At 38.1% G+C, this 25,594-nt stretch overlaps 1 protein-coding gene and 1 long non-coding RNA gene across 3 annotated transcripts in view; one reads left to right on the top strand and one right to left on the bottom strand.

Moving 5' to 3' along the window:
* LOC139121244 (alpha-2-macroglobulin-like) overlaps positions 1-25,594 on the top strand; it is a 124,870-nt gene that overhangs the window by 6,167 nt on the left and 93,109 nt on the right. For both annotated transcript variants that reach the window (XM_070685968.1, XM_070685967.1), the window contains exons 2-5: positions 8,165-8,342; positions 12,854-13,070; positions 17,441-17,496; positions 18,309-18,495. In XM_070685968.1, coding sequence (XP_070542069.1) covers positions 8,165-8,342; positions 12,854-13,070; positions 17,441-17,496; positions 18,309-18,495 — 638 coding nt within the window. The remainder of the gene's footprint in view (positions 1-8,164; positions 8,343-12,853; positions 13,071-17,440; positions 17,497-18,308; positions 18,496-25,594) is intronic.
* Positions 3,201-5,209, bottom strand: LOC139121243 (uncharacterized). The gene is made up of 2 exons (XR_011549248.1): positions 4,587-5,209; positions 3,201-3,482 (listed from the first exon to the last, which is right to left on the bottom strand). It is a non-coding gene; the product is annotated as an uncharacterized lncRNA (long non-coding RNA).

The following is a 25,594-nucleotide window of genomic DNA, read 5'->3' as shown; positions in this document are numbered from 1 at the left end:
ACGTTCAAATCACTCAATAGGTGATACAAATTATTCATGTGAAATTTCTGCACAATGCTTGCTTTAATTAAAAGGGAAGTTCACCAAGGCTAATTTTACATAATTATGTGCTAGCTTTTTGCACCCTTATTCTGGGAAAAGCCGTTTTAAACATATATAACTCGCGCGATTTTTTACAAGAAAGCACAACTTAAAGCATTTGGCGCCAAAAGCGCCGTGTTTGGTATTTTCATAGCGTGATATGGCAGGAACCATTTCCATTTCCTGATGGTATGGCATTGTCAATTCAATAACGTTCACGCCGAACTGGCTGTGTGTATTTGCATAACATAAACAATACTAGTAGTTACATGTACGCAAAAACGCTCAGCCTGTTTGAACACGAATGACAATTCCATGCATACCCATCAGAAGATGGTCATTGCCATATCACGTGATGAAAGCGCCAAGCAGGTAGTAGTTTTCTTACAGATTGAGACCTCGATGACTTTCTATTAGTCTACATCAGTACCTTTGCTGTAGTAAAGGATGCTTCTGTTTTCTTTTCAACTTTCCAGCATTCTGAAGCAGATGCTCTTTTGCCTTTAGTTCCACGTAAACTATTGTGCTGGTTTACATTTCTTTTCCTTATTGTTTTGGTCATGTCATATGAAGAATGACAGGTATTTGCATTTCAGAGCACCCATGTGCACGAGAAAAAATCCTTTGAATAGCCGACTGAAAGAAATGACCAAATACACATACACATACATACACAGTAGAAATATTCCTGGTGGTTCAGGGACGAAAAACGTGTCCCTGGGTCAATCTTCAAGACCACCTCAGAATATCAAATTGTCCAACCCTTAATAAATTATTTTATGACGATTAGCTTGTGAAATAGTGTTATCTGTGCGATAATTCCTAAAGACTAACTGATACAAATATTTACTACAAATTATGTGTTAATCACCAAGTTAGTGTTTTACACCTTCCTCTGTAACATGCACTGGTAATACATACTGAAATAATTAAATGATAGCATCTCTAATTGTCATTGCTTCTAAACTTAACAATGTTTAGACAAAATATATTACAAAGTAAAACCGTCCTCTAGACGTCTTCTTGTCTTATTAATAATGTGATTTAGAAAGAGGTAACTAGCTACTGGCGTTCATTGCTCAATACTAAGCGAAAATATTCATTTTATTTTCTGCAGAATGTGTATTGTCATTCGTTGCAGTGTAAAGTCTGAATGATAACATTTTGCAAGATACATTTTCTAAATTAATGCTGACTTGTTTATGTATTTCACTGAGATAAAGTAGTGACCATCTCCCTTAAAAAAGTAATTTTTGCGTGATATTCTGATCTACAGTGCAGGACTTCTCATTTCACAATCGTGAATCATTTAAGTCTTTATCATCTATTGTGTAATATGAAGGATGATGATGAGACCGCCGTCTGATAAATGTACAGGTGTCAAGGATTGTTGATAGCCAGGATCGCAGAGAGTTTGATGAATTGAATATTTCCTGTCTCTACCATAACTGTCAATAAATGTCCAAGGAAGTATTTTGCTATCAATCACTCGCTGAGTTGTATTTTTTTCGACCGTGTATGTGTACATTTGCGCATCTTTTTCTTACTCGGCCATTCAGAGAAATTTTTCAATCATGTTTGTGACCATCGTTAACAATGGTCAAACATGGTTGACTATGGTATTTGATGATCGATCTTTCTAAATCTGTTTACCTATGGTCAACCATGGTAGTTTAATTTTGATTCCCAATTTTCTTGATCACCATGTTGATAATGGCCTGTATGTATACGCTCCTATATGTACATGGTTTAGTCTCTTGATATCATTCACGGTTGTTAGAGAGAATTTTGGTCGTCACCGAGGAAAGCTGAGAGCATTGCTGCATTCTTGTTCATGTACGAAGATTGTTTACGCATATTGAACTGAATTTCTTGGAATTGTTGACATGAAGGGCATGAAAGCACAGTGCTGCAGTGGCAGAAAGTGAAGATTGTCTCATTCTCACCCGATGTTTGCCTCAAAACATGATACTAACATACACAAGGTCATGGGTCAGTTGTCATGGGACCTTGGACCCTTTAACATGATGTAACATGTCGTAAAGCAATGCATTTGATTGGCTCATTTGAAGCAGCCATCTTCAAAATTTACTTCAAACAGATTGTTTGTTCAGTGAACAACCAGAAAACTAGCACTGTATTTTTAACATCGATTGTGGGAGAAAGTTTAGATGATTTTTCTCATCGAACGTTCAGGGAAACACTCAGAAGATGTTAGAGTATGATCGTTGATAGAACTTGTAGGGCTTGGCTGGTATCGTAGTGGACACTAATTCAGCTAAGTGTGCTAAGATCCTGTCAAGTTATAATGAAACCAGTCGGGGATCACTTGTGTTTTCTAGAGTTTTGGTGAGGTTCATAGCAAGACTTTTTCTGCTCTGACAATTTTCAACCGAAAAAGCATCATTTCAATTTAACCCTTCGACTTTCAACCTGTTGCCTCTGCCTGTATCTTAGATCATTGCACTGGCACTGTACTACAGATACATACTGGAATATTATCTATAACAACTGGATACCAGCCCTTACGAAAAAATATGGCTTCTGGCACATAGTTGTGCATGCTAACCCACAATAGTTGTGGATACCAAGCTGCAACTGTTTGTGGCTTATAAGCAGGTTATTCATATTTTATCATGCAAAGATCTGTTCTGGCACAGTTTTGCGGCATACAGGCCGCTGTGATTGCAGACGATATGCCGCAAAAAAATGGGACGGGGCTTTTAGCGGCATAGAAGCCGCTGTGATTGCAGACAATATGCCACAAAAAATGGTGGGGTAAAAGGTTTCATGGTAAAATGCTGCTATGCATGCTTCCTGTGCTACCCCCCCCCTCCCCAACCATACCTGCATTTGTACCTACCAGTTTTATACTAGCCAGGAGATTACCATACACTTCACATCTTCATTTGTTTTAAGGGACAGTAGCTGTAACTTATGATGTTGTTCTTTTAACTTTTGTGCGTTGAGGTAACTTTTCACTTTACTCACTTGGCAAAATAGGCAAAAATCAAGACACATAACAGTATAAAAATACTGCATAAAAATTAAGTTACAGCTACTGCCTTTTAAACCGCCTACTCACATATGCAAACAAAAAAACACACTAACCACATATCTTCACGATAATACCCCATTGTTTATTTTGATATGTAAAACAATGATGTTGGTACACTAGGCTGGACCACTAAGAAATTAAAATAAAATCAAAATTCAATAATCTAATGAGGTTCATGTGAAAAACATAACAGAACACGTCTAAAAGTCTGCATTTGATTTTTCACATTATCCAAAGTTGTTTTCGATGCCATCCTAATGTTTACGATCTTGTTCTGAAACTTCAGATTGAATGTTCCTGTTGATCCATTGGTCTGTTCAGCTTCATGGCCTTTGCCCATACACTGAGAATAAAAATGATAAATAACAGACAAGGATATTATTACATGTGCAAAGTGAAATTGCTTGTATTTTGTCGACTACCCTTATTATATATTAATACAAAAATTCACGGAAAAGAGCATTCATGTGCTTGAAAAAATTATAATAATTAATATTAAATAATTTACCTAATGATACAAACTCATGACATATCTATACATTATGTTATTGTGATTACCAAATCATTGCTTTTCAGCCTCATTTTCACTATTTACTTGTGACACACCACTCCAAACTACAACTATTGACTAGCGGTGATTGGGTTTCAGCACATCTCAAACAGAAGAAATGTAAATGGAAAACTGTCTCATAAATTGTTTTAAAACAAAAAGTATCCCTTTATAATAGCGCAGTGCACAGTTACAGGTTCGTTGCTAAATATAGCTGTACGCGCGCAATATCGGACAAGCAGCTTGAAATGCGGACAAATTTTATCAATGTTGCATACATTGCTGTTTTTGCAGCTTGTACTCTGAGTCGTGGATATGCCTATTGGTATTCATTGTTACACTAGCAGTTAGCCCACTAAGTTGTATTTTCGTCGTTCTTGCATTCGTAATTTTCAAAAGCGTAATCTAAAAATGCGGACGATGCTGTGTGTTGGCCGCTACAGCTAACACACAGCATCGTACGCAGGGCTAGCGAGAGTTGCTGACATCGACGGTTATTTACGAGAAGTGAATAAAAGACTGGCATTTTTGGAAGCGATCGAGTAGCTGAGGTAGGCAGGGATACAACTTGGGCCCAAGAACGCTGAATTTCGGCAGTAATTTGGCTTTTTACATCAAGTCCCAAAATGGATTTGAAGTCACCGACCCTACCTACGCTACGGGTCTTTGCAGGGCTGTGGTGAGCGGGGCGATTAACTGTAGCGGAACACACAGCATCGTACGCGTAGGGCTACCAACCTCCATGATTAACTACCGGTATATTATTTTTGCCAATACTGTACGTTCATTTGGCATACTTGAACAGGGTTCGCCAAGAACAACATCAATATAGCATGACCAAAGACAGTGAAAACTGCGAAAATTATAGAGACAACTCGTGGTATTGAAATTACTTACCGAATTTTTAAACGATCTGTAGCTCTTCGATCAAACTTGAATGTGTCCGTGACCGTTGTTCTTCGGGACGATATCGCGGTCTCAGAATCGGTCATCCAAGGGCCATCAACGCATCGCAAACGCTGTTTGTTGGTTTTAAATTCATAGCTAACCTTTACGTACCCTGAATGATAATGTCCTACGGTAATTTTACGCTAAACTGTACAAAAATCAGAGCGAAAAAAACAGCGACGATATACTCCTCGCTCAAACGTCCTAACGGCCTACCAGTGCATATCAGATTTAATTTGCCGCTCAGGATTTGACCCATGACCTTTTGGCAATCTGACCAATCATAAAGAAATCTTCACATGATCTACAACAATCTGACCAATCATAAAGAAGTCTTCACATGATATATGACATCATCAGGCGTGATTCTAGAGTTCCGGGTTCAAAGTCTGTTCTGACCCACGCATTGTCTCCCTGCTTCAGCAAGCAGCTTGATCGAGCTCGAGCTCAGCTGCATAGCTTGCGTTTGGAAACCAAAATGACACAAATACATGGGAATAACCTTTCTAGATCAACACAAAACTCTACAAAAACGGCTCCGACATAGCAGTCTCGTGACTTGCAAACTTTGCCCGACGATGACTTTCATCGCACACGTCCGTATTTTGAAGCCCAGCGTGATCACTATGAAACTATGCGTACATTATTATACGCTGGTAAGCTTTACCGTACGTACCTCCCTGCCGTACGTACGCTTTCAAGACCTACTCCGTACTTGCAGTTCATTTAAGACCCGCGTGTGGAAAGGGCGTAAGAAAACACAAAAGAACAAGATATACGTTATTTTTGAGTTGCAGTTCTTTGAAAGACTAGTCTTTTCAAGGGAGATATGCACGTGAAATAAGTTCATTATACGTCGATATTAGCCCTGCGTACGATGCTGTGTGTTCCGCTAGCGGCGCTACAAGCTAATCGCCCCGCTCACCACAATTAGCTGTAGCGGAACACACAGCATCGTACGCAGGGCTAACGTCGATATATGGTTCGCCAGAGTTAATATTTTGCAAAGCCTTTTTTTCTGTAGAAACAGTTACGCTGTCAGTGAGAACCAATCATTTGCAAAACGTACATAAAAAGTCAGTGATTGATTTATTGCACCGATCAAAGTCAAATGGTAGTTTTTCACACAATTTGTTGAAAATCAAAGGTTTCCTGCTGTGCCAGCTGTAGTGTCACTGTCAATGGATATCTCATCTAAGAATGCGTGATCAAGTGGAGTGTCAACTCAATGTTGTGGCTTATAGTGAGGAATATCTTGCTCAAACTGTGTTTATTTAAATATTTTAGCATATCTGCCACAAAAGATTTGACTGATTGTCTTTGTGTGCCTGTTAAGTGCCTCTAGTGGCACATATCGGCACATAATGAAAAATAAGTTCTGGCAGCCTTTTTTGTGTGTAGCTTATAAGCCGCAAGACAGTGGGACATATGCCACAAAAAAAAATTTCGTAAGGGAGAGGTCCATATATCTTTCTCTCATGAATATGACTTTGTTTGTGTACTGTCTATTTACTGTCTGTTCTGTGCTGTTTTGTGTCTATGTTTACAACTATTGTCTTACGAATTCTGACCTACTGTCATTAGATTTGACATGTGCTAACGTTATTTTCATCAATAATGCCGACATTTTCAATTGACAGGATAATTTGTAGACTTCATGTCCGACTCTAAGATGTCATTCAAATGTTCTGTATACCTATTGCTCCCATTTGTTGATAAAGTTGTCCCATTTGTTGTAAAGTTTGTATGTGCGAAGTATGATAGTGAGCATGCGTGTGTGAGTGCTTCACAAACTCTAAAACGTGTGGAGCGATCTCAGTCAGAATAAATGTATAACAACTTAGCCAGCGATTGAACTACTCTTTTTTGGGAGTGGAGATTTAGCCGAGCGGTTCTCTCTGTGGCCTCTACACTAGGCGACTGATGCCGTGTGGGTTAGAACCCGTTTGCCGTGTGGGTTCGAACCCGTTTGAAAACTAGCCCTATATTATAAACGTTCATGTGAAATAAAATTATTTTAAGGTTTTTAAAAACTGCATGACTGTCCTCCTTTGCTGATGATTTGTCTATCACCAAAGCTTACAACAATGGACCATTTTAGTTATTACCCGATGGTTAATCACAACCACTGTTCATACAATGGTTTGTGAGCAATGGTTTACAAGGATAGTTGAGCCTGGTTGGTCGGTGATCATTTACGAACAAGGTTAATTACCATGGTCGACCAAGTTTGGCAACCATGGTCAACCATGGTTGACCATGGTAGGTTTCGCGATTTAAAAACCTTGGTTTACTCTGGTCAACCATAGTTTGTGACCATGGACAACCATGGTCAACCCTTGTAATTTCTGCTATTTAACAAATATGGTCGACCATGAACTGCCATGGATGACCATGGTCATATGACAATGAACTAACATGGTAGTCCATGGTAGACTATCGACACTTTCGCCTGGGATGAGTTGCACCTTGAAATTTAAATTGCTTGTTCTCACCAAGCCATTTGTTTGAAGATTCATCTGAAAATTTTACTGTAAAAATCATGCCATTCAAAGATTTCATGATCAGGAAATTAAAGATAGAGCTATGTACTTCATTAAAATTTAGAACCTAGGGTTTGTAATTTAAATATTAGTGATATGTCATTTGACTTAATGTCAAATGTGTCATACCATAAGTTTTGTTTGTCTGATCGGAACCAAGTGGTGACAGCATACATCAAATGGACAAAACATGTGATAGTGTGCTTGTAAGCATATTTACAGTTACAAGTTATCTTGGTTGCACTGGATCCACTGGACCTGCTTAAAGAGGCAGTCCTCAATCCCTGTTTCTCGCACTGCTTCTCGTAGTGCTTTTTCTATTTACCATTTATGTGATTTTAATACGTCTTTCCTCTTTGTGTTTATTCAATCTAGAGACAATTGAAAGGCTGATAAAAATATTCCCCTTTAAGGTTTAATGCTTGAAAGGACAAGGCCTCTGTAAATTTGACAATATCTTAAAATTTTACATGTTTTTCTTACTCTATTCCTTAAACTAAAATTGTAACTTTGATAACATTTTCATTTTGTACGCATTTTTCCCACTTCATTTTCTAAACTATGTGGACGTTTGAAGTATAAGCCTTACATATACAGTACACAGTGACATTGTTGACAAATGAATTATATTCAGGACTAAAATTCTGCCATCAACAATACATGTAGCATTTAATTTCGTGAGCAGAACAAAAGATACTGGATTACAATGATTTCAGTCATAGACAGCTGAACATTAATCTCCTTGAACTACTCCCTTTAGATGCAGTGCTAAGCTTCAATATTGTGGACATCTGTATTTACAGTGCTATACTTTTTTAACGGCCTCAAAATTTCAAATATTAGAAAGCAACTTGATAAATTTCACTGTCATCATAGAAAATTAAAAAGATGTTTAATGTGGGCAAGTTCTTGACATTCACAAATAAGTATAATGCATGCAATGAATAGGGTTAATATGAGTTCTTGTCTCTCTCTTCGTGTCAGGGGTTACCTCATCTCTGCTCCAAAAGCCATGATTGCTGGAACAGTTGAGAAAGTTTGCATAACATTGATAGATGTGACTGACGATGTCCTCATCACTATCAGTTTGACTAGGAGTGGAAAAGTTATCGCCAGTGAAGAATATGTCATGGATGGTCATGATGAATGCTTAGATCTCAAGGTTTGTTAGAAGCTAAGTTCCGTCCGCCCGTGCGCAAGTCATCGGCGATTCCAGAGTTTTCTTTTAAGCGACCATTGTATAACTGAGTGGAAATACATTACCTTATTGCCTCTTGATGCAAGCTGCCTATTTTCACACAAAATCTTAATTGGGTGGCCATAGATTCACGTTCAAAGCCACATTTTCTAAATCTGAATCCAAAATTACTCTTGATGTCTGGTGTTCAAAGATAAATCCGAATCTAAAGTCGTTGTAAAGTAGGCAATAATGACGTAAATTAACCGACTGTACCATTATTTATGGGGCGATTTTTAGACTGTACCATCTTTAATGGGAGTGACTATTATACGGTACCATTATTTACGGGGGCGACTATTAACAAAACGACTTTTAACAAAAGTGTTACTGACCCACTTTACCCCACACGGCATGTGCCCATTCTATTTTGTACATACATGGAAGCGTGAAGGACATGTTATCCCCGCGTAATCATTGCAGATAAAAAGGTGGGTATATTTTCATTTGAATAATATTCTCTTCACTCTATATGTAGATCATATCATTCTGTTATTTAATTAGGAAACATGGATGGCGACAGTGCGTGTGGGAAATCCACACCATTTTTGAGACAGACTAGTTTTGGAAAGGGTTTCGATAACATGTACTTTACTGCATGGAAATTGTACTGTACATGTAAAATCCAGTATCGTGTCAAATAAATATCAATCCAACAGAGTTACCGTGCTTCTATTATGTCTATCGGAAAACATGTTTAACAATGCCGACATTCTTGACACGTTTTGAAGCATGCAGTCTGGTAAGCTATCGCCTACATTTACCACTAAATGCCGTGCCCCTGACATCAGAAAGTAAACATTCTGAATACGATTGCATCGCGATGAGCTCGCTAAAAGAGATGACCTTCGTAGCATGCACAGAATTTTATCAGTCAGGTTGTAATTTTATGGTCCAGTAGGTTCTATGTAAAAATTGTTCAATTTTTGTGCTCTAATTATACGATTATGCTGATGCGACGTTCGACGTCATGTCATTTCAAAGCATGCTGCGTGTATATGTGTACTATCAGACTCGACTGTGCTGTACGTGTAAATCATTTCAGTGAGTTTACATATACACAGTGTCTACAAAGCGATCGATCGCCCGTTGAATTCACGGCTTAAATTTCTCCGTTGTGTTACTTTAATCTTACCAACGATTGTTCAATCAAGGTTAAAGTATCCCATCATTGGATCATGTGATTGGTCCGCGTACATTTGACATATCTACCGGATGCTGTAATTAATTCATTTTTATTCTGTAGACTACGAGATTTATCGTGTGATATCGATGACCATCGTTCGTCTAATGGACATTACCAGTCTCACAAAACTGAAATCAAACTTTTACTTAGGGGAAGAAGTTCAGTCCTAGGATCTGTGATTATTCATGGGGCGCGGATACGGATGCTGGCCATAATCTTTCACTTTGTGTTTAGAAGTTGAGAGATCAGTTTGTAAACACGCTATACAACTGCCTTGTGATAAACTATCATTATTTAATGGCGCAATTAAAGTCACCGCCTACGTCACTTTAGTAACGTGCTGCATGGAGCCTCGAACAACAGTTTTACGCTAGCAAAATGGCGGTCTCCGGGTAGTCATGTCGGGAAAACCTAGAATAAAGGTGATATTTCAGTGAATTTTGAGCGGATTTCTGGTTTTGTTGAGTCCTAATAACCAAAATGTCGATGAGGGTTGGCAATTTGTAATTTGGATGGAAATTTTTTGAAATAACATCGAACAAACTTGTGCAAAGGGTGCTTACGGCGGATTTGGACGCTAGTCTATGCAATATCCCATAGCTGTGGTGGCGGGGTTAAAATCGTACAAGTCAAAACCAGACCGTAAAAGGCAGGAATCCCGTCTGAAAACACCAAAGCTATAGACCCACAGCTAGACAAGCACAAGTTACTGACTTATTACGCCAACAAAGCCAAGGCGATAAAAAGACATACAGATAAACTGCCTCCATAATAACTGTGCTAGGTATAATACACATTAGCGTGAGCTATTATTTTTGTGACAAAATATCTATTTCCCTTCAAAAACTTGAAAGTTCTTAGATACAAGACCAAACTTCGTAAAGTCATGAGTCTCCCTCTGGAGGAGTACAGAATATCAATTGGCTGTTTTCATTGTGTTTACTGTAAACTTTACTTAAAAATGGCAAAGCAGCAGTATTTTTATAACATAGTTCATCCAAATTTGTTTAGGTAATCAATATATGAAGTTGCTACTGGTTTTGGGAGGTGATATTGAAACAAATCAAATAAAGTCAGTAATTTGAAGGGAAGTCATGAAAAAAGTTATTACAGGTAACCTTCACCAGGGTTCACCGACAGTACCACTACATGCACAGCAAATAGCCATATAGCTTTGGCTTATTTAAAAATTTTGGACATACATTTTTGGGACAGTTCTGTTATTGATTCCATTCTTTATCTTGAAAAGTCATTGTATGACAATTTGTATCCACACAGTCGTAATAAACATTCATGTGCATACTTAGAGGAAATGGATTTGAAAACCAGTTTTTCATTTGGACTGTACCATTTTACTTGTAGTCCCATCGTGTCCATGTTTGATTATTTTGGGAATAATTTCTGTACGATTTACAATGCTAACTATTCATTAGAATCTGCTCTTCACACTGCTTTTCAAACTTATTCACAAGCAATTCTCATTATCAAAGAATATGGTATGGCATCTTTCAGCAGAGTGGTCTTTTTTATCTGTTTGATTCTCATAGTATCATAGTAGAAATGATGAAGGGTACCTCCGGTACATTGGACATGCAGTTAGCCATTGTTGACTCTGTGACTGTGCTTTGAAACCATTTACACCGTTTAGTTTGCACATTAACAGACGAACCCCTTGAAGCTGTGCCCTTTGAAATTACATAACTTGCTCTTCATGCCCCAGACGTTTACCTCGTGACTATCATAATTTGTGTACATAATTTATAGTCGTGCCAGCGGCTTACTGACTACGCATGTGCAAATTCATAATATACCATGCAAATAATCGGAAGTGTACCCGACTTAGATCATTAGCTCTGCCATGTTTTTTTTGAGTGCTCGTAAATAGATAAATACGTGTGTTATTTTATAACATACCATTAATAAAGAACATCTCTTTTATTAGCCAGTAAGTATTATAATCACCTTGTTACTAATACAAAATATCGTTACTATCACGCCTGAAAAATAGAAAAAGAGAGAAATCTGCCGTGCATATGAACGAGGACATTCGTAAAGAATACCGGGCATGAATTTAAAAAAAGCGCCCCTGTGTCAATAACTAGAAGCAAAATTTGCAGGCTTTTAGACAGGGTGCTTTTGTTTTCAGTTCACTTTCAGTTTCACTTGCAAGTGGAAGTTTGGCAGTGCTGTTACTATTGCAACGATAATGACAGCATAATACGTCCCTTGTTAAACACAATAGGTTGTTGTCATGGTAAAAATTGTCAATATTTGTCCAACATTTTTACAAATTTCACAAAATCTATACCTGCAGGGTTTGACATTGTGTACGTGAACAGTTTTCATCAGCGGGTAAACTGGGCATCATGAATCAATACAAATGACATTTCTAGTCATAACCCTGGCGCGACACCAAGGGCTGACCCCTGGTTGTATAATATTAACACATGCGCCATTCGTACCTGGTGACATCAATAGAGATTTTTATTTAGAACGTGATGCGACAAAATGTATCGTAGAAACTCAAACAACTTCTCCAAAAATTCATCTAATTGAAAGCCTGAAACTGTAGAGAAAGAACTGTACCTTAAGGGCCTTTTTGTCCCCAAAACTCATTACATACAGGAATTTCTCTCAAAATTCTTTTAATGCAATCAAAAATACAGATCTTTGTAATCAATTTCTCACAGTTTACATTCGTAATATCCATCAAACACCTTTCACAAGAAAAGAAAGTTAAATTTAGTACACATTCTCAGTTTTAATTTTTATCAGCAGCATTGAGTCCTCGCATCATTATGTAAGTAATGAATCCATGAAACTCTGTAAATTTTCGCCAAGTTCCCTGTGAACCGTTTTAAGAGTAAGATTAATAATTAATTGAGACACAATTCAAACACCTTAACCCAGTGGGGACTGTGTCATCAACGATGACTTGTTGTGCAAAGGAAAGATATTACAGTAATGTTAGATGTCAGAAAAACAAAGCATGCTTTCAAACAAAAAAGTTCACAAGATTTATCTTAGCTGAGAGATATTTCACAGTTCATATAAATTATATGAATAGTTTCGGAGAATTAAATGATTCCCCTTTCACATTTCTTTTCTACAATATTGAGCATACATTTGTTCTTTAAAAATATTTCAAGGATGTGCAGTCTCAGATAACATGTAGAACACATACAGTATGTTCTAGAATGAATGAGGCAAGCAGAAATAGAGGTAGTGATAACAACAACTTTCTTTGCAGATTCCAGATTCCCTTCCAGATTCCCTTCATTCGCTTGACAAAGATTATTATACTGAGGAACCTGATTATTATCCGGTGAGCCTTGCTGTTATTGGACAGAGTCTCTCTGTTGAAGACAAGTTCTCTTTTGCTGATCGGAAAGGGATATATTTGCAGTCAAGAAGTGCGACAACTTTTATCCAAACAGACAAACCCATTTACAAACCAGGACAGACGGGTAGGACTATTTTTCTCAAAGTGTCTCAGAATTAAGGGTAAACTCCGAATTTTTTCAGAAATATTATGTCAGACATTGAAAACTTAATAAACTTCACTTCCTCCAAGATGTGTCGGCACAGGAAGCAGACTGGAAAATCATTGTAAAAACATGAAGGTCTGAATATCTGTCTCTGACATGCATTTTTTAGTTTGTGACAACCAATGTGACAGGTGCAGCCAACGGAGCTATTCATCGAAAAAGCTATTCCAGGAGCAATTTTTGAGGGCAGGGGAAATTTTAATTTTGCTAGGGCAGGGAACATTTTTTTAGGTGGTAGGGGAGCAAATTTTAGTTTTCTTTGTAGGGCAGGGCGGATATCGGTTGATTGTCCTGGGGACAGGGCTTGGCGAAAATTTTTTTGAGGGGAATTGTTTCCAGGACAGGGGAAATTGGCAAGTTTTTTTCGCCACAGGGCGAGGGAGTTTCAATAATTCACAGTGGGGAGGGGAAACAGGCAAAAATAAGTGGGGAGTGGGTAAAAATGAAGTTTGCGTGTGGGAGGGTAAGTCGAAAAATTTTCAGTGGGAGGGCAAATTATGAACAGCTAATTAATTACCCTCTTGACTTAAAATTAGTCACTTCACATTATTTGTCATGCGCAGTATATCTTATCATAGTAAGGACCTTTTTAAAAGTGCATTGTTCGTTGGCTGCACCTGATGTGAAACAGGTTCTGCCATCGGCCGATGCAGATTTTAGGTCTCCCCTGGCGCGCACACACACACACACACACACACACACACACACACACACACACAGAGACAGACACACACACACACACACACAATTACACACACAATTACACACACATTGCCCGATTGCGACAAAATTTGTTCGATACTGAGCAAATGCTGAGCATTCAGACTGCTTTAATAACGCCAGGGCTCGAAATTAGCGGTAGTCTGGCGGCAATTGACTACCAACTTTTCCGTTCTGACTACCAACTTTGAAAAGTGGTAGTCAGGTTGACTACCAGTGAAAATTCGGGCAGATTACACGTGATACATAAGCCACCCAGTTCATTGACCAAATCTAAATAGACGTGTCGACATGCTAAACTTTACCAAAATGTATCATTTTTTTCTTTTGTCAGTGTTATACAAATTTTGTTAGCGTGGCTGTTTTTTGCGACATTTATGCAAAACAAGTTACGTTTTCACAAGGCATGAGCATCACAAGTCACATGCAGTCTCGTTTAAATCACTTTACTTTAGAGGCTGTAAAATGAGCATTTTAAACCATTTCCATAGAATTCCAAAGTCCGTTCTCCACAAATCTGAAGAGAGTGGCGCAGTCAGTGGTGAAAATGCCACTGGAATAGCTAAGTCATGGTCACTAGAAAAGACTGAAGACGCAGCTGAAAAAATGCTGAAAATATCAACGGATGATAATAACCACGATTATGTTGACGGAGTAATTGGAAACACTTCGAAAAAGCCCAAGGTGACATGGAAATTTCAGAGGTCATGGCTGCTGGGTAGAGAGTCTTGGTTGAAATATGATGATCGGAAACACTCGATGTTTTGCAAAATCTCCCCCAAAATCACTTTTCGAAACCGCAAGGTCGTACGCTTGTCTCGAATGTCGCGATCGTTTGACGTTAATATCAGTACAAACGAGTATTGTTCACGGTGACGTTTACACCTTCACACGATTGATCGATGATATTTCACCATGTGTTCTAAAACTTACATTTCAATCACACATTTGTTTTATTGAACATAACATATAGAGATTCAAGTTAACAAACATATTAATACCGATAACATGCATGTATTTGTATGTGTATGTTATACTGAACAAGTTACAGTCAGTCAGTCAATTTTTAAAGATATACTCACCTGTTGAAAATAAAATATGTTGAACAGACAATTTCATTAGGGCTAAATTCCAAGGTTTTTCAACTTTTTTTCTGCGTAAACACTCTGACTACCAAGACTTTTCTGTTGACTACCAACTTTTGAAAATGGTAGTCAGCCTGACTACCATCACTAAAAGTTAATTTCGGGCCCTGAACGCTGACGTTAACGTTGCACCCAGTGAAGTAACAGCACAACTTTGTGTGCAGGGTAAGAGTAAACTAAAGAGTGATCCAGTCAAGGTTATCCCAGTAAATTTGATCATACCCAGTATATCACAACCTGTTTGAAACCAACAATTGTTCATCTCATCAAGTGTTGAAAGCCTATGCCTTTCATTAAGGGATGCCATCGGTCGGTTATGTGTGACAGACAAAACACAAACGTATTAGCTTTGTGTACAGCTCTTCACTGGTATATTCAATGTCTCTTTTTGACGATTTTAAAACTGTCCAACGTTCATGGCACAAGAGTAAATCAATACCATGCTATATATATTTTGTAAATTGGTTGTGATTGGTTTATCAAAGTGAGTTCACATTGTAAACACTTGATGCATACATTAGGGAGCCTCATCAATCAATGACATTGTGGTCTTGTAAACGTGATTTTGCTTGAAACCCATGTTCCTTACTGACATTGAACAGTGTCACACTAACAATTCTAAACTTTTTCACACGTCTAGTTCTTAAACTTCTGTCTTACTGATGTTTCCCTCTGGGCCATCCTAAGGGAGCATTCAGTTACTATCACCAGGGGTGGGCCGGCAAATTCTTCCTACGCACCAGTCAAAATAAGTGAACCCCTACCCCTTGTACCAAAAAATTGATGACCTCCCCTTTTAAGATGACAAAAATTTCATGACCCCCACTTACATTGCTTGAGTAAAGCTGCACACACAAACACCTCGGGGGTATGGAGTGGTAGAATCCAAACAAAGATCTTAGACTTTTCAAATGACCTTTCTTACAAACTCACAAGGTGTTAACCCCTTCTGACTTGCTATAATTTTGAAATTACCTCATACATATAGTTTTCTTGTGAAAGGTAAAGGAAAGAATAATTTTTTCCAATACAAAAATAGGTAAACCTGTGTATTTATGTACTCTCTATTATTAATATTAATGTACTTTATTAGACTAGGCTGGTAAGAAATTGATGTGTTCGCCAGAAATTGAATTTTAAAATTTTATCAAATGTAGATTCACTGTACATGGCCATGGGAGTATATGAGGAAACTATGAATAATTTCTTCCAATACACAACAATCAAAGTCTGTGTCTTTACAGACATTTGATAATTCATTTTAAAGTACTTACATAGCCTAGGATGGAAAAAGGGTGATATGTGTGCATGAAATTGGATTTTTGGCATTTCAACAAAATGTTGATTAACTATACATTGGAGTCTATGAGATAACTATGAATATTTTTTTTCAATGCTAGAGTAAATTAATTTGTGCTCTTATAGGTGTTTGATAAATGATACAAAAGTACTTGATTCAAATAGGGTATTTAAAAGTTCAGAAGTTGATAACAATTACGATATTGGAATTTCACCTAAAAGTATAATTTCACTTTTCATGGTACTAGTAGTCTACAGGTAACTGTCGAATAATTTCCCTGACAAAACTTGTTATATCTCTAATATGTAAATAATAGGAATTGTTCATTGCCCTAAGTGAGTTCGATTTACAATAAGAGAAACCTCAGAGTTGCCAAGTCAACATGTTCATGTGACAGATAATTATGCTAATTATTCAGATTTACAGTTGAATAACTTCAGAGAATGAAATTATGCAATGCATCATTTTTATCTCCCAGAATATTTCTGAACACTGATACTGCTTTTTGATGGGACGGATACTTATGGAAATTAAGTGACCCCCCCCCCCTTAGCAGCTTTCAAATTTGAGGTGACCCCCCCTGGATTTTGCCCGCCTGACCCCTGCCATAATAAGTGAACGCTCCCTAATAGCACATCACTCGTACATTTTCAAAAATTTGGTGATCCTGTATCCAATGGTCCTTTCCAAGTATTGGAAATTACATTATTTTTCAGACGCTTTGAATTCAAGGCCATGTTCATTCTTATAGGATCCATTAAAGTCTGAAGGCCTCAGCACAGCCCCTGTGTCTATAGCGCACACATGGTGTTGACATTGGTGTTGAGGGGTGTTTAAACTGTCAAGCATAGCACAAGTACATCATATCCATGAATTAGACATATCTTGTTTGGTTAAACTAAGTTATTGCTCATCACGGTTCTCGACTGACTTGGCAGGATAGCTGGTAATAGATCTAGAATAAAAATGGTGACATTTTTTTTCCGGAATTATGTATTAGTCAACTAGATTTCTGATAGTTTTTCTTTCCAAAACTTTAGAAATTAATCATTAAATAGATAATGATCAGTTTCATGAGGAATGTTGACATTGCTATGAAGCCTCCTCTATTTTTATTCCTGCAGTATTCTTCAGGATTTTAAACTTAAAAGGAACAGAATTCAAACCGTATCCTTCCATGGTAAGATCTTATCTAAGGATATCATATAAAGTATTGTAAAAATTTGTTTGTCATAGTACATTTGAAGCAGCATATTCTTCTTTCTCCTATGCAGTTGAAGCAGTTCATATTATACTTTTATACCATCAAATGCATTGTAGTATATTACAGTAATGCAAGATTAGTGAAACTTTCATTTTGATAATTAATTCGTAACTGAGGACATACCAACATACTAGTAGAAGTCACTTTATGTATTTGATCAGTGAAAAAATATTGATGAGGAGAGTCGTGTGTGTAGCTTACATATCTGTTTCTATTGAATAAAATACCATCTGGTTGTTAGAGACATCACATACATGTATAGAAAGGCTTAAGTGTGTCATTAACATCCATTTGGCTATAAGAGCTTTTTTGAGATTTTAAGAGATTTTTTGAGAAAAAATTTGGATAAATTTCGTACATTTCTATGAAAAACTATGACAAGCCTTGATAAAAAGTCTGGCATGTAATGACTTTATTCTGAATTCAAAATTGTGTTAGGATCCAGTCTGAAAAAAGAAGAAAAATACTGGAGTTGAATTTCTGTCTTTCACATCAACTGAAAAATACGAGATAAGTAATTTTCATGGGCATGTTCAGCCAATCACTGAGATAAAAATTTTCCGTATGCCAGAAATCTTTGTTTGTAATTGAATGAACATATTGCTTTTGAATAGTCATTGACACTCGCTTGCAATATGTTTGTGCTACTGCTACTGCACCCGGTATTTGATAACAAATGAATTAGACCTGCAGGTGAAAGTAAATGATCTTCTTGTTTTATTGTTCAGTTGTCCATTGTATGGATAGAAAACCCAACCGGTGTCAGACTGATGCAATGGAGTAATGTTACAACAGAAGATGGTCTTGTTGAGTTGGAGCTCGAACTGTCTGAAGAACCAATACTTGGAATGTGGAAGATCAAAAGTCAGATGGAGGGCAAGACAATGGAACAGACATTTGAAGTTGCTGTATATGGTAAGTAAAAGAGATGTGCATCTTACGTGATTCATGGGTATTTGGATGTACTATTGTGTAAAGTATATTATTTACCTTAATAGCCGTGAGACTGTCTTCAACTTTCCTTTTTACTGTTTGGACAATATTGATGAGAAAGAAAGAGGGGGAAAGTGCATGTGTATTTTTTCTGTGTGTCAGTGTGTTTGACTGTCTCAAGCCTGACCCCATCTATGATGCGATAATTCAGTCTAGCAAGGCCTAGCCAGGCCTGGGTCTAGAGGTAGGGTCTGTAATGAAGTCAGAAGTCATGAGTTCTATTAACTCTGTAGGACTTGCAGCTCAGACTGGACTTTGGCTTGACTGACCTCACAGCAGCAAACATAGACTCATGCAGAGACAGTACTTCTTGAGAAGGAGACTTGTTCATTATGCCGCATTTGCGTCTAAACAGCGGTCTAACAATTCCACAGAAAACTACTCAATTTATATGGTAAAATTCAGAAGCTCCTCCTAACAAGTCCACAGGCTAGCTTAATTTGCTATCCATAGTTATATGACAAAATTATTCGTCAGAGATACAAAATATCTCACAGTATAAGTTAAACATTAACATTATATTCTAGGATCTCCTTGCTTTCTTTTGTCTTATGAGTTGCGTAATTAAAAGATTGCGATAACAACATTAAGCAGCTTGCAATTATCTAGGCTGATCATCACACCAGCTTCTAAAAAATTATGACACAATGCCGAATTCAATTAAAGGATTAAAATATCACCAGGTGTTAACCTTAAGAAGCTTTCGGTTTTAAGATAATCATGAGTTATCAAAGTATTACTTCTACAGCTGGTACAATCAAACATTGATTTATATTTGAATAAACATTCACTGGCATCACACAAATACCCAACTTATTATTAGCGACGAAATTAAGTAACTTATGAAGCAAATCGACTGGAGGGGACAAAATTGACATCATTTTCATCAACAGCTTCCGTAAAACCAATTTGTCACACCACGTGATTACACTGTGTTATGTAACGACTACCACCATGAAAATATACCTCGAGAAGGAAAGGAGAGATTGTGTTGAGTACATGAAATGATTATAAAATAGAAATTACGTGTGTGTGTATTAGCTTACATGAATCCATTTATATTAGAATGTCTATGCTCGATCAATTTTGAAGTTTTTGTCCTGTCAGTGTAAATTACGAGATTGTGGACATGTGAAAACTATTGATCTTCCGTTTGTGGTCTGACTCTGACAAGTCGTTCCAATCTTTTTTTACTGAGGAGGGGAGAATGAATTACGTTCATCCTGGGTTTCAAATAAGACAAAACATATGAATTTTTGAGTGGATTTACGATTTTTTTAATGCCAGTTCGTAAAATTACAAGCGAAAATTTCAGCTTCCCATATCATCGGCGCGATCGTACAAGAGCTCAGTCTATAAGCTGTTCTCATGTTAAGGAGCCAGATAAGACCCTTCTAGGCTCAGTCACGATAAAAAGCTGCCATTGTTTAGTAACACCAATTCGGCTTATTTGAAATACTCATCCATATACTATTGGGAAATTACCCTCGGGGCTCCATTAATGCAAGAATAAAACTTGAACTTTCTGCTCAGATTACCCTTCACGTAGGTCACTTGACTCCCTAACTCAGTAATAAGCTTGCACAACTGTCTCTGACAGCTCCTTATGGCTCTGACAAATCTTTTTTGTCGTCATGTCTGCTTTGTTCCGCTCGAGGATCGACAGCTAAGTGACTATTTCTCTTTTGGATACCTTATTCATTGTTTTCAATTAGCTTTTTTCCACTAATTCTTGTTTTCAACGAGTTCTTGAACGTTGTTCACGTGTCAGCCTTTGTGCTATTGTGTGACGCCACATGTTCTGTATAGCTTAGACACTCTACTGTACTTTTTCATCGCCGTTTATTTCACATCCGAGTGTTTTTTACCGTTCGTATTTTCTGGTGTTCCTGTTTTCAGTGTTTCTGGAAAATTCTTTATTGTTATTTGAGTCATCACTCGTTCCAATTTTCGTCATGGCCTTCTCCTATCGGACCTGTGATTGTAAACAGCAGTTCTCACTGCTAGACGGACATGATTTGTGTTCCCGATGCCGAGAATGCACAAAAAGTTAATCTTGTGACATTTGTTTGACTTGCAATGGACACAGGGCGAATGGTCTAATTTTGCTCCCCAATGCACAAGGACATGGCCTCGGACATCCCTGATGCTGACAGGTCAATTTCTGAGTCATGAGTTTTGATTGGAACGAACCTTGCTCATATGGCTGGTGACACCAACACAGAAAGTAGCTCCATTGAGGGTTGGAAGATCTCCTTAGACAACAGAGATTTTGTCTGACCCACAACAGGTAAGTGATGTATATTCTTCATTGAATGTTACCAAAGGGAAGGTTAATCCCGGTGAGACAATGCAGTTGACTTCTCCTGCGGTTTCTAGGCAGTCCATTTTCGTGCAAAGTGGCACCACACAACCTGTCTCTGGGCAAACTGATTCCGATACTGGGGGCCCTGGACCTATGCATACTAATCAGGTTGTCCAGGGACCCATCCAACAGCAGAGCGGGATAGTCCCAACGTGTCCTACACGAACTGGAGTTCAATTAGGTCATCCTAATTTCAACCAGGCTACTGTAGGTGGAGTCCCTGGTCATATATATGCTACTCAGGTGAGCCAAGGAATTTTACCACAAGAGGGTGGAGTAGGCCAAACATACCCTGCCCAACCTAGGGCTCAAATGATGGGACATCCTAACATCAACCAATATCCTACTCAGTACCAAGGTTCCATGTTTGACCCTAATGTACCAAATCGAGGCCCTTATCAAGGTAATTTCCGACAAGCCGGCACTTTTCAGCCATATGGAAATTATCCCCATTTTTCCAACCGGGCACATATTACAAGCCTCCAGGTTGAAATTATTTTAACCCAGTTGTCCCTGGACAACAGCTACTGTACCATCACTCAGCTTGGACGTATACATATATACATTTCCCAGCTTATTCGATATGCAAGAGCATGCAGTTCATATGGTGATTTTGTAGAGAGACATGGCCATCTCTCTTTCAAACTGTTAAATCAAGGTTACACCAGAGCAAGACTTGTCTCTACATTCAAACGCTTTTTTGGCAGGTATCGCAAGCTGGTTGATAAATACGATATCTCTCTTCGACAAATGATCACTGATGGCATCGGTGACATGGGGCCTTAGTTAGTGACCACTACCTATCTGACTTACAGATTGATATATGGCGGGTGCCACATGTGGGGCAGGATGCGCTTACTATTTTCAAAACACCTGACATCACTTCTTGGTCTTCTGGCCAGAGGTCCATATATCTTTCTTTCATGAATATGACTTTGTTTGTGTACCGTCTATTTACTGTCTGTTCTGTGCTGTTTTGTGTCTATGTTTACAACTATTGTCTTACAAATTTTGACCTAGTGTTATTGGATTATGGATTGGTATGATTGCGATTATTTTACTACGACCAGGTCGATGCTCCTGCTGGTGGACATATTGTCCCCGAGGGCATCATCCACCTGGTACTTGTACATGATAATGAAGGACTGTATAAGATATATACCGGCTGGGACGTCGCCCGGGTTAACAAGGTCCCGACCAGCTACACGGGGCACAGTAGCTCAAAATCCGTGTGTCCCTCGGATTATCCTTCGGGATGTTACTAAGACATCATACGTGCAATCAGAGGGCAATTTTTATCACAGAAATGGAGAAAGCTACCAGACATTAACCATGCAAATTGCTACTGACGGACTGTTTAAAGTCATCTCCAGCTTGTGATTATACAGGTTCTATCACAAAGTGTGGTATTAAAAACCGCAAAACTTGTAGTATGCTCATCACACTACAGAACAGTTCAGTAGTAGTTTGACAGGGAAGACCTACTTTCTACCAAATGTCTGGAACCTCTGAATTGCACAACAAAAAACGTAATCTATGGAATTGAGTGTTCATTGTGGGGCTCATTTATGTTGGTGAAACAGGAAACAGCTTACGATCTAGAATGAACGGACATCGCAGTGGAGTGAATCGATCTTTGGATGTGCAACTTTATAAGCACTTTAACCAGGACGATCACTCCACTTTGTCTATGCGTGTCCGTATTCTTGAAAAAATATACCATCCAACCAACAGCCCCACACTTAGTTCACCATTCCGTAGACAGAGAGAATACCACTGGATTAGACAGTTAGGTACCACAATGCCTTATGGTTGTAATGACAACATCAAAGATATAGGCAATCTCTCGAGTCCTAGTTGTTCAGAAGTGAATGTGATGGGCCTATTTGAGTCTTCTGTCCGTAGAAGACGTAGTCATGGACATAGGCGTTACCATCGGCCTAAATTGGATACATCAGCTACCTCCAATTGCCATGACAAATTTCATGAACTGCTTCTTTTATTGCAGGAGCCTTTAGGTCTCCATCACATTCGTACTTCATTATATGCTCTTTCCATCAAGGACTTGAGAAGGTTGCATGTCTATGCATTGGGATTGTCTTTGACAGATCCGAACAAACAACCGTACAGACTGGTCAGTATTATTGCTGACATTGCACTATACAGACTATACAAGCCTGTTCGTGCTGAACCTATGACTGATGATCATCGTCATTTCATACATCTTCCATTTACTAACAAAGGAATTGATGCCATTAATATCAGCAATATACTACACAACAAAAAGGTTACATCAACTATACCTGTATACTTTAAGAACCAGTCTGTACCTATTCTGTCATATCAATACACCAAGACTATCTCCAATAAAATATTCAATTACAATAAGGCATTGCGGCACTTAAAAATTGATGAATTCCTTCAAACACCAGCATCCTGTGACTGCTCTACATCTCCCTTCAAATATACTCCAGTTGGCCATGTCATCACTGGTGATCTGAACCTGGTTGAACATCACCACCTTCGTAAGATATTATCTTGTGGACCAAAGTTCAGAGAACCTCGCAGGATCAACTGGAACCATAATTTTAAGATCATTATGGACTCAGTTGAGGAATATGCCAGGAAATGGGCTAAAAAGGAGGATGTAGAGCTGGACACACTGTCAGAATGGGTCAAATCTGTGAGGAAAATAGTGCGTGGCCGTATTGGTCGACTAAGATCACATGTTTGCAGAAGACCCTATTCTGTATTTAAAGATCCTGATGCTGTTAAGTGTTTGAATGATATCCATGACAAATATGTTGTCGTCCCTGCTGATAAAGCTGCCAATAACATTGTATTTGTCTGTAAGAAGTATTATTTTGAATGTCTTATAGACGAACTTGGTGTAACTAAGAGCTCCACCAACTCCACTTACAGACAATCAATGTTCAACAAATCTGAAATTTTGGCAAACCATAAGTCATTCATGGATAATTTTAATATTACAACAAAGGATGACCATAATAAGTTGCCTAGCTTATACTGGATACCAAAGCTCCACAAAACACCTTACAAAGCTAGGTTTATCGCAGGATCTTCAAAATGTTCAACAACAGAGTTATCGAAGATACTGACTTCTGTTCTTTGTACTGTTAAACAGGGACTTCAATCATACTGTGATGTTGTCTTTTCTCAGAGTGGTATAAATCAAATGTGGATATTAAAAATTCGAAAGAACTCTTGGAAAATTTGAAATCAAGATCTGTTTCAAAAATAACATCTATTAAAACTTTCGATTTTTCCACATTGTATACCACAATACCACATGATAAATTGAAAGAACGCTTGAAAAACATCATCAACCAAGCATTTTTCTCTAAAAACGGTTCACTCCGTTACAAATACGTAGTATTAGGGTGTAATTCTACATATTTGTTAAAAATACAACTAACGCTAAAGTGTTTTATACGAGAAAGACATTATCAGTATGCTTGATTTCCTCATTGACAACATATTTGTTAAATTTGGAGGACACATTTTCCAACAGTGTATAGGAATTCCTATGGGCACATAAACTGTGCTCCCTTACTTGCCGACTTATTTCTTGTTCTCATACGAGGCAGAATTATCCAGAACCTTATCAAGCAGAAAAAAGGTCTCTGTAGCTCGTACTTTCAACCTGACATTTAGATACATAGACGATGTTATTTCATTGAATAACTCTGAATTCAGTAAATATCTCGCTATGATTTATCCTCCAGAATTGGAGATTAAAGAGACTACAGAAACGGCCTCTTCTGCTTCATATCTGGACATTTTACTTGAATTTGACTCTAATGGTCACCTTTCTACTAGGCTATATGACAAGAGAGATGATTTCAACTTTAGTATAATTAATTTTCCACACCTCATCAGTAATATTCCACTCTCACCTGCTTATGGGGTATACATTTCCCAGCTTATTCGATATGCAAGAGCATGCAGTTCATATGGTGATTTTGTAGAGAGACATGGCCATCTCTCTTTCAAACTGTTAAATCAAGGTTACACCAGAGCAAGACTTGTCTCTACATTCAAACGCTTTTTTGGCAGGTATCGCAAGCTGGTTGATAAATACGATATCTCTCTTCGACAAATGATCACTGATGGCATCGGTGACATGGGGCCTTAGTTAGTGACCACTACCTATCTGACTTACAGATTGATATATGGCGGGTGCCACATGTGGGGCAGGATGCGCTTACTATTTTCGAAACACCTGACATCACTTCTTGGTCTTCTGGCCAGAGGTCCATATATCTTTCTTTCATGAATATGACTTTGTTTGTGTACCGTCTATTTACTGTCTGTTCTGTGCTGTTTTGTGTCTATGTTTACAACTATTGTCTTACAAATTTTGACCTAGTGTTATTGGATTATGGATTGGTATGATTGCGTTTATTTTACACAGTTGATGTTTAAACAACCAGTCCCTAATGTAGGTACAGGGCTTCCAGTCGAAAGCACTTGTCCCACTAGGACTGCACCAGTGCAGAGCCACTCGTCTTCAACAGGCAAACAGACTGCCATTCGTTCGACTCATAAGTGCACAGTCTCGAGTTTTCCGTCCGTAGTCATGCTATGCTGCAGTTATTGGAGCATGATGCATTTCTCAGTCGCCCCTCAGTCCAA

This window comes from Ptychodera flava, chromosome 21, assembly GCF_041260155.1.
Source record: "Ptychodera flava strain L36383 chromosome 21, AS_Pfla_20210202, whole genome shotgun sequence".
NCBI classification, from domain to species: Eukaryota; Metazoa; Hemichordata; class Enteropneusta; family Ptychoderidae; genus Ptychodera; species Ptychodera flava.
This window is presented reverse-complemented; position numbering and strand designations above follow the sequence as displayed.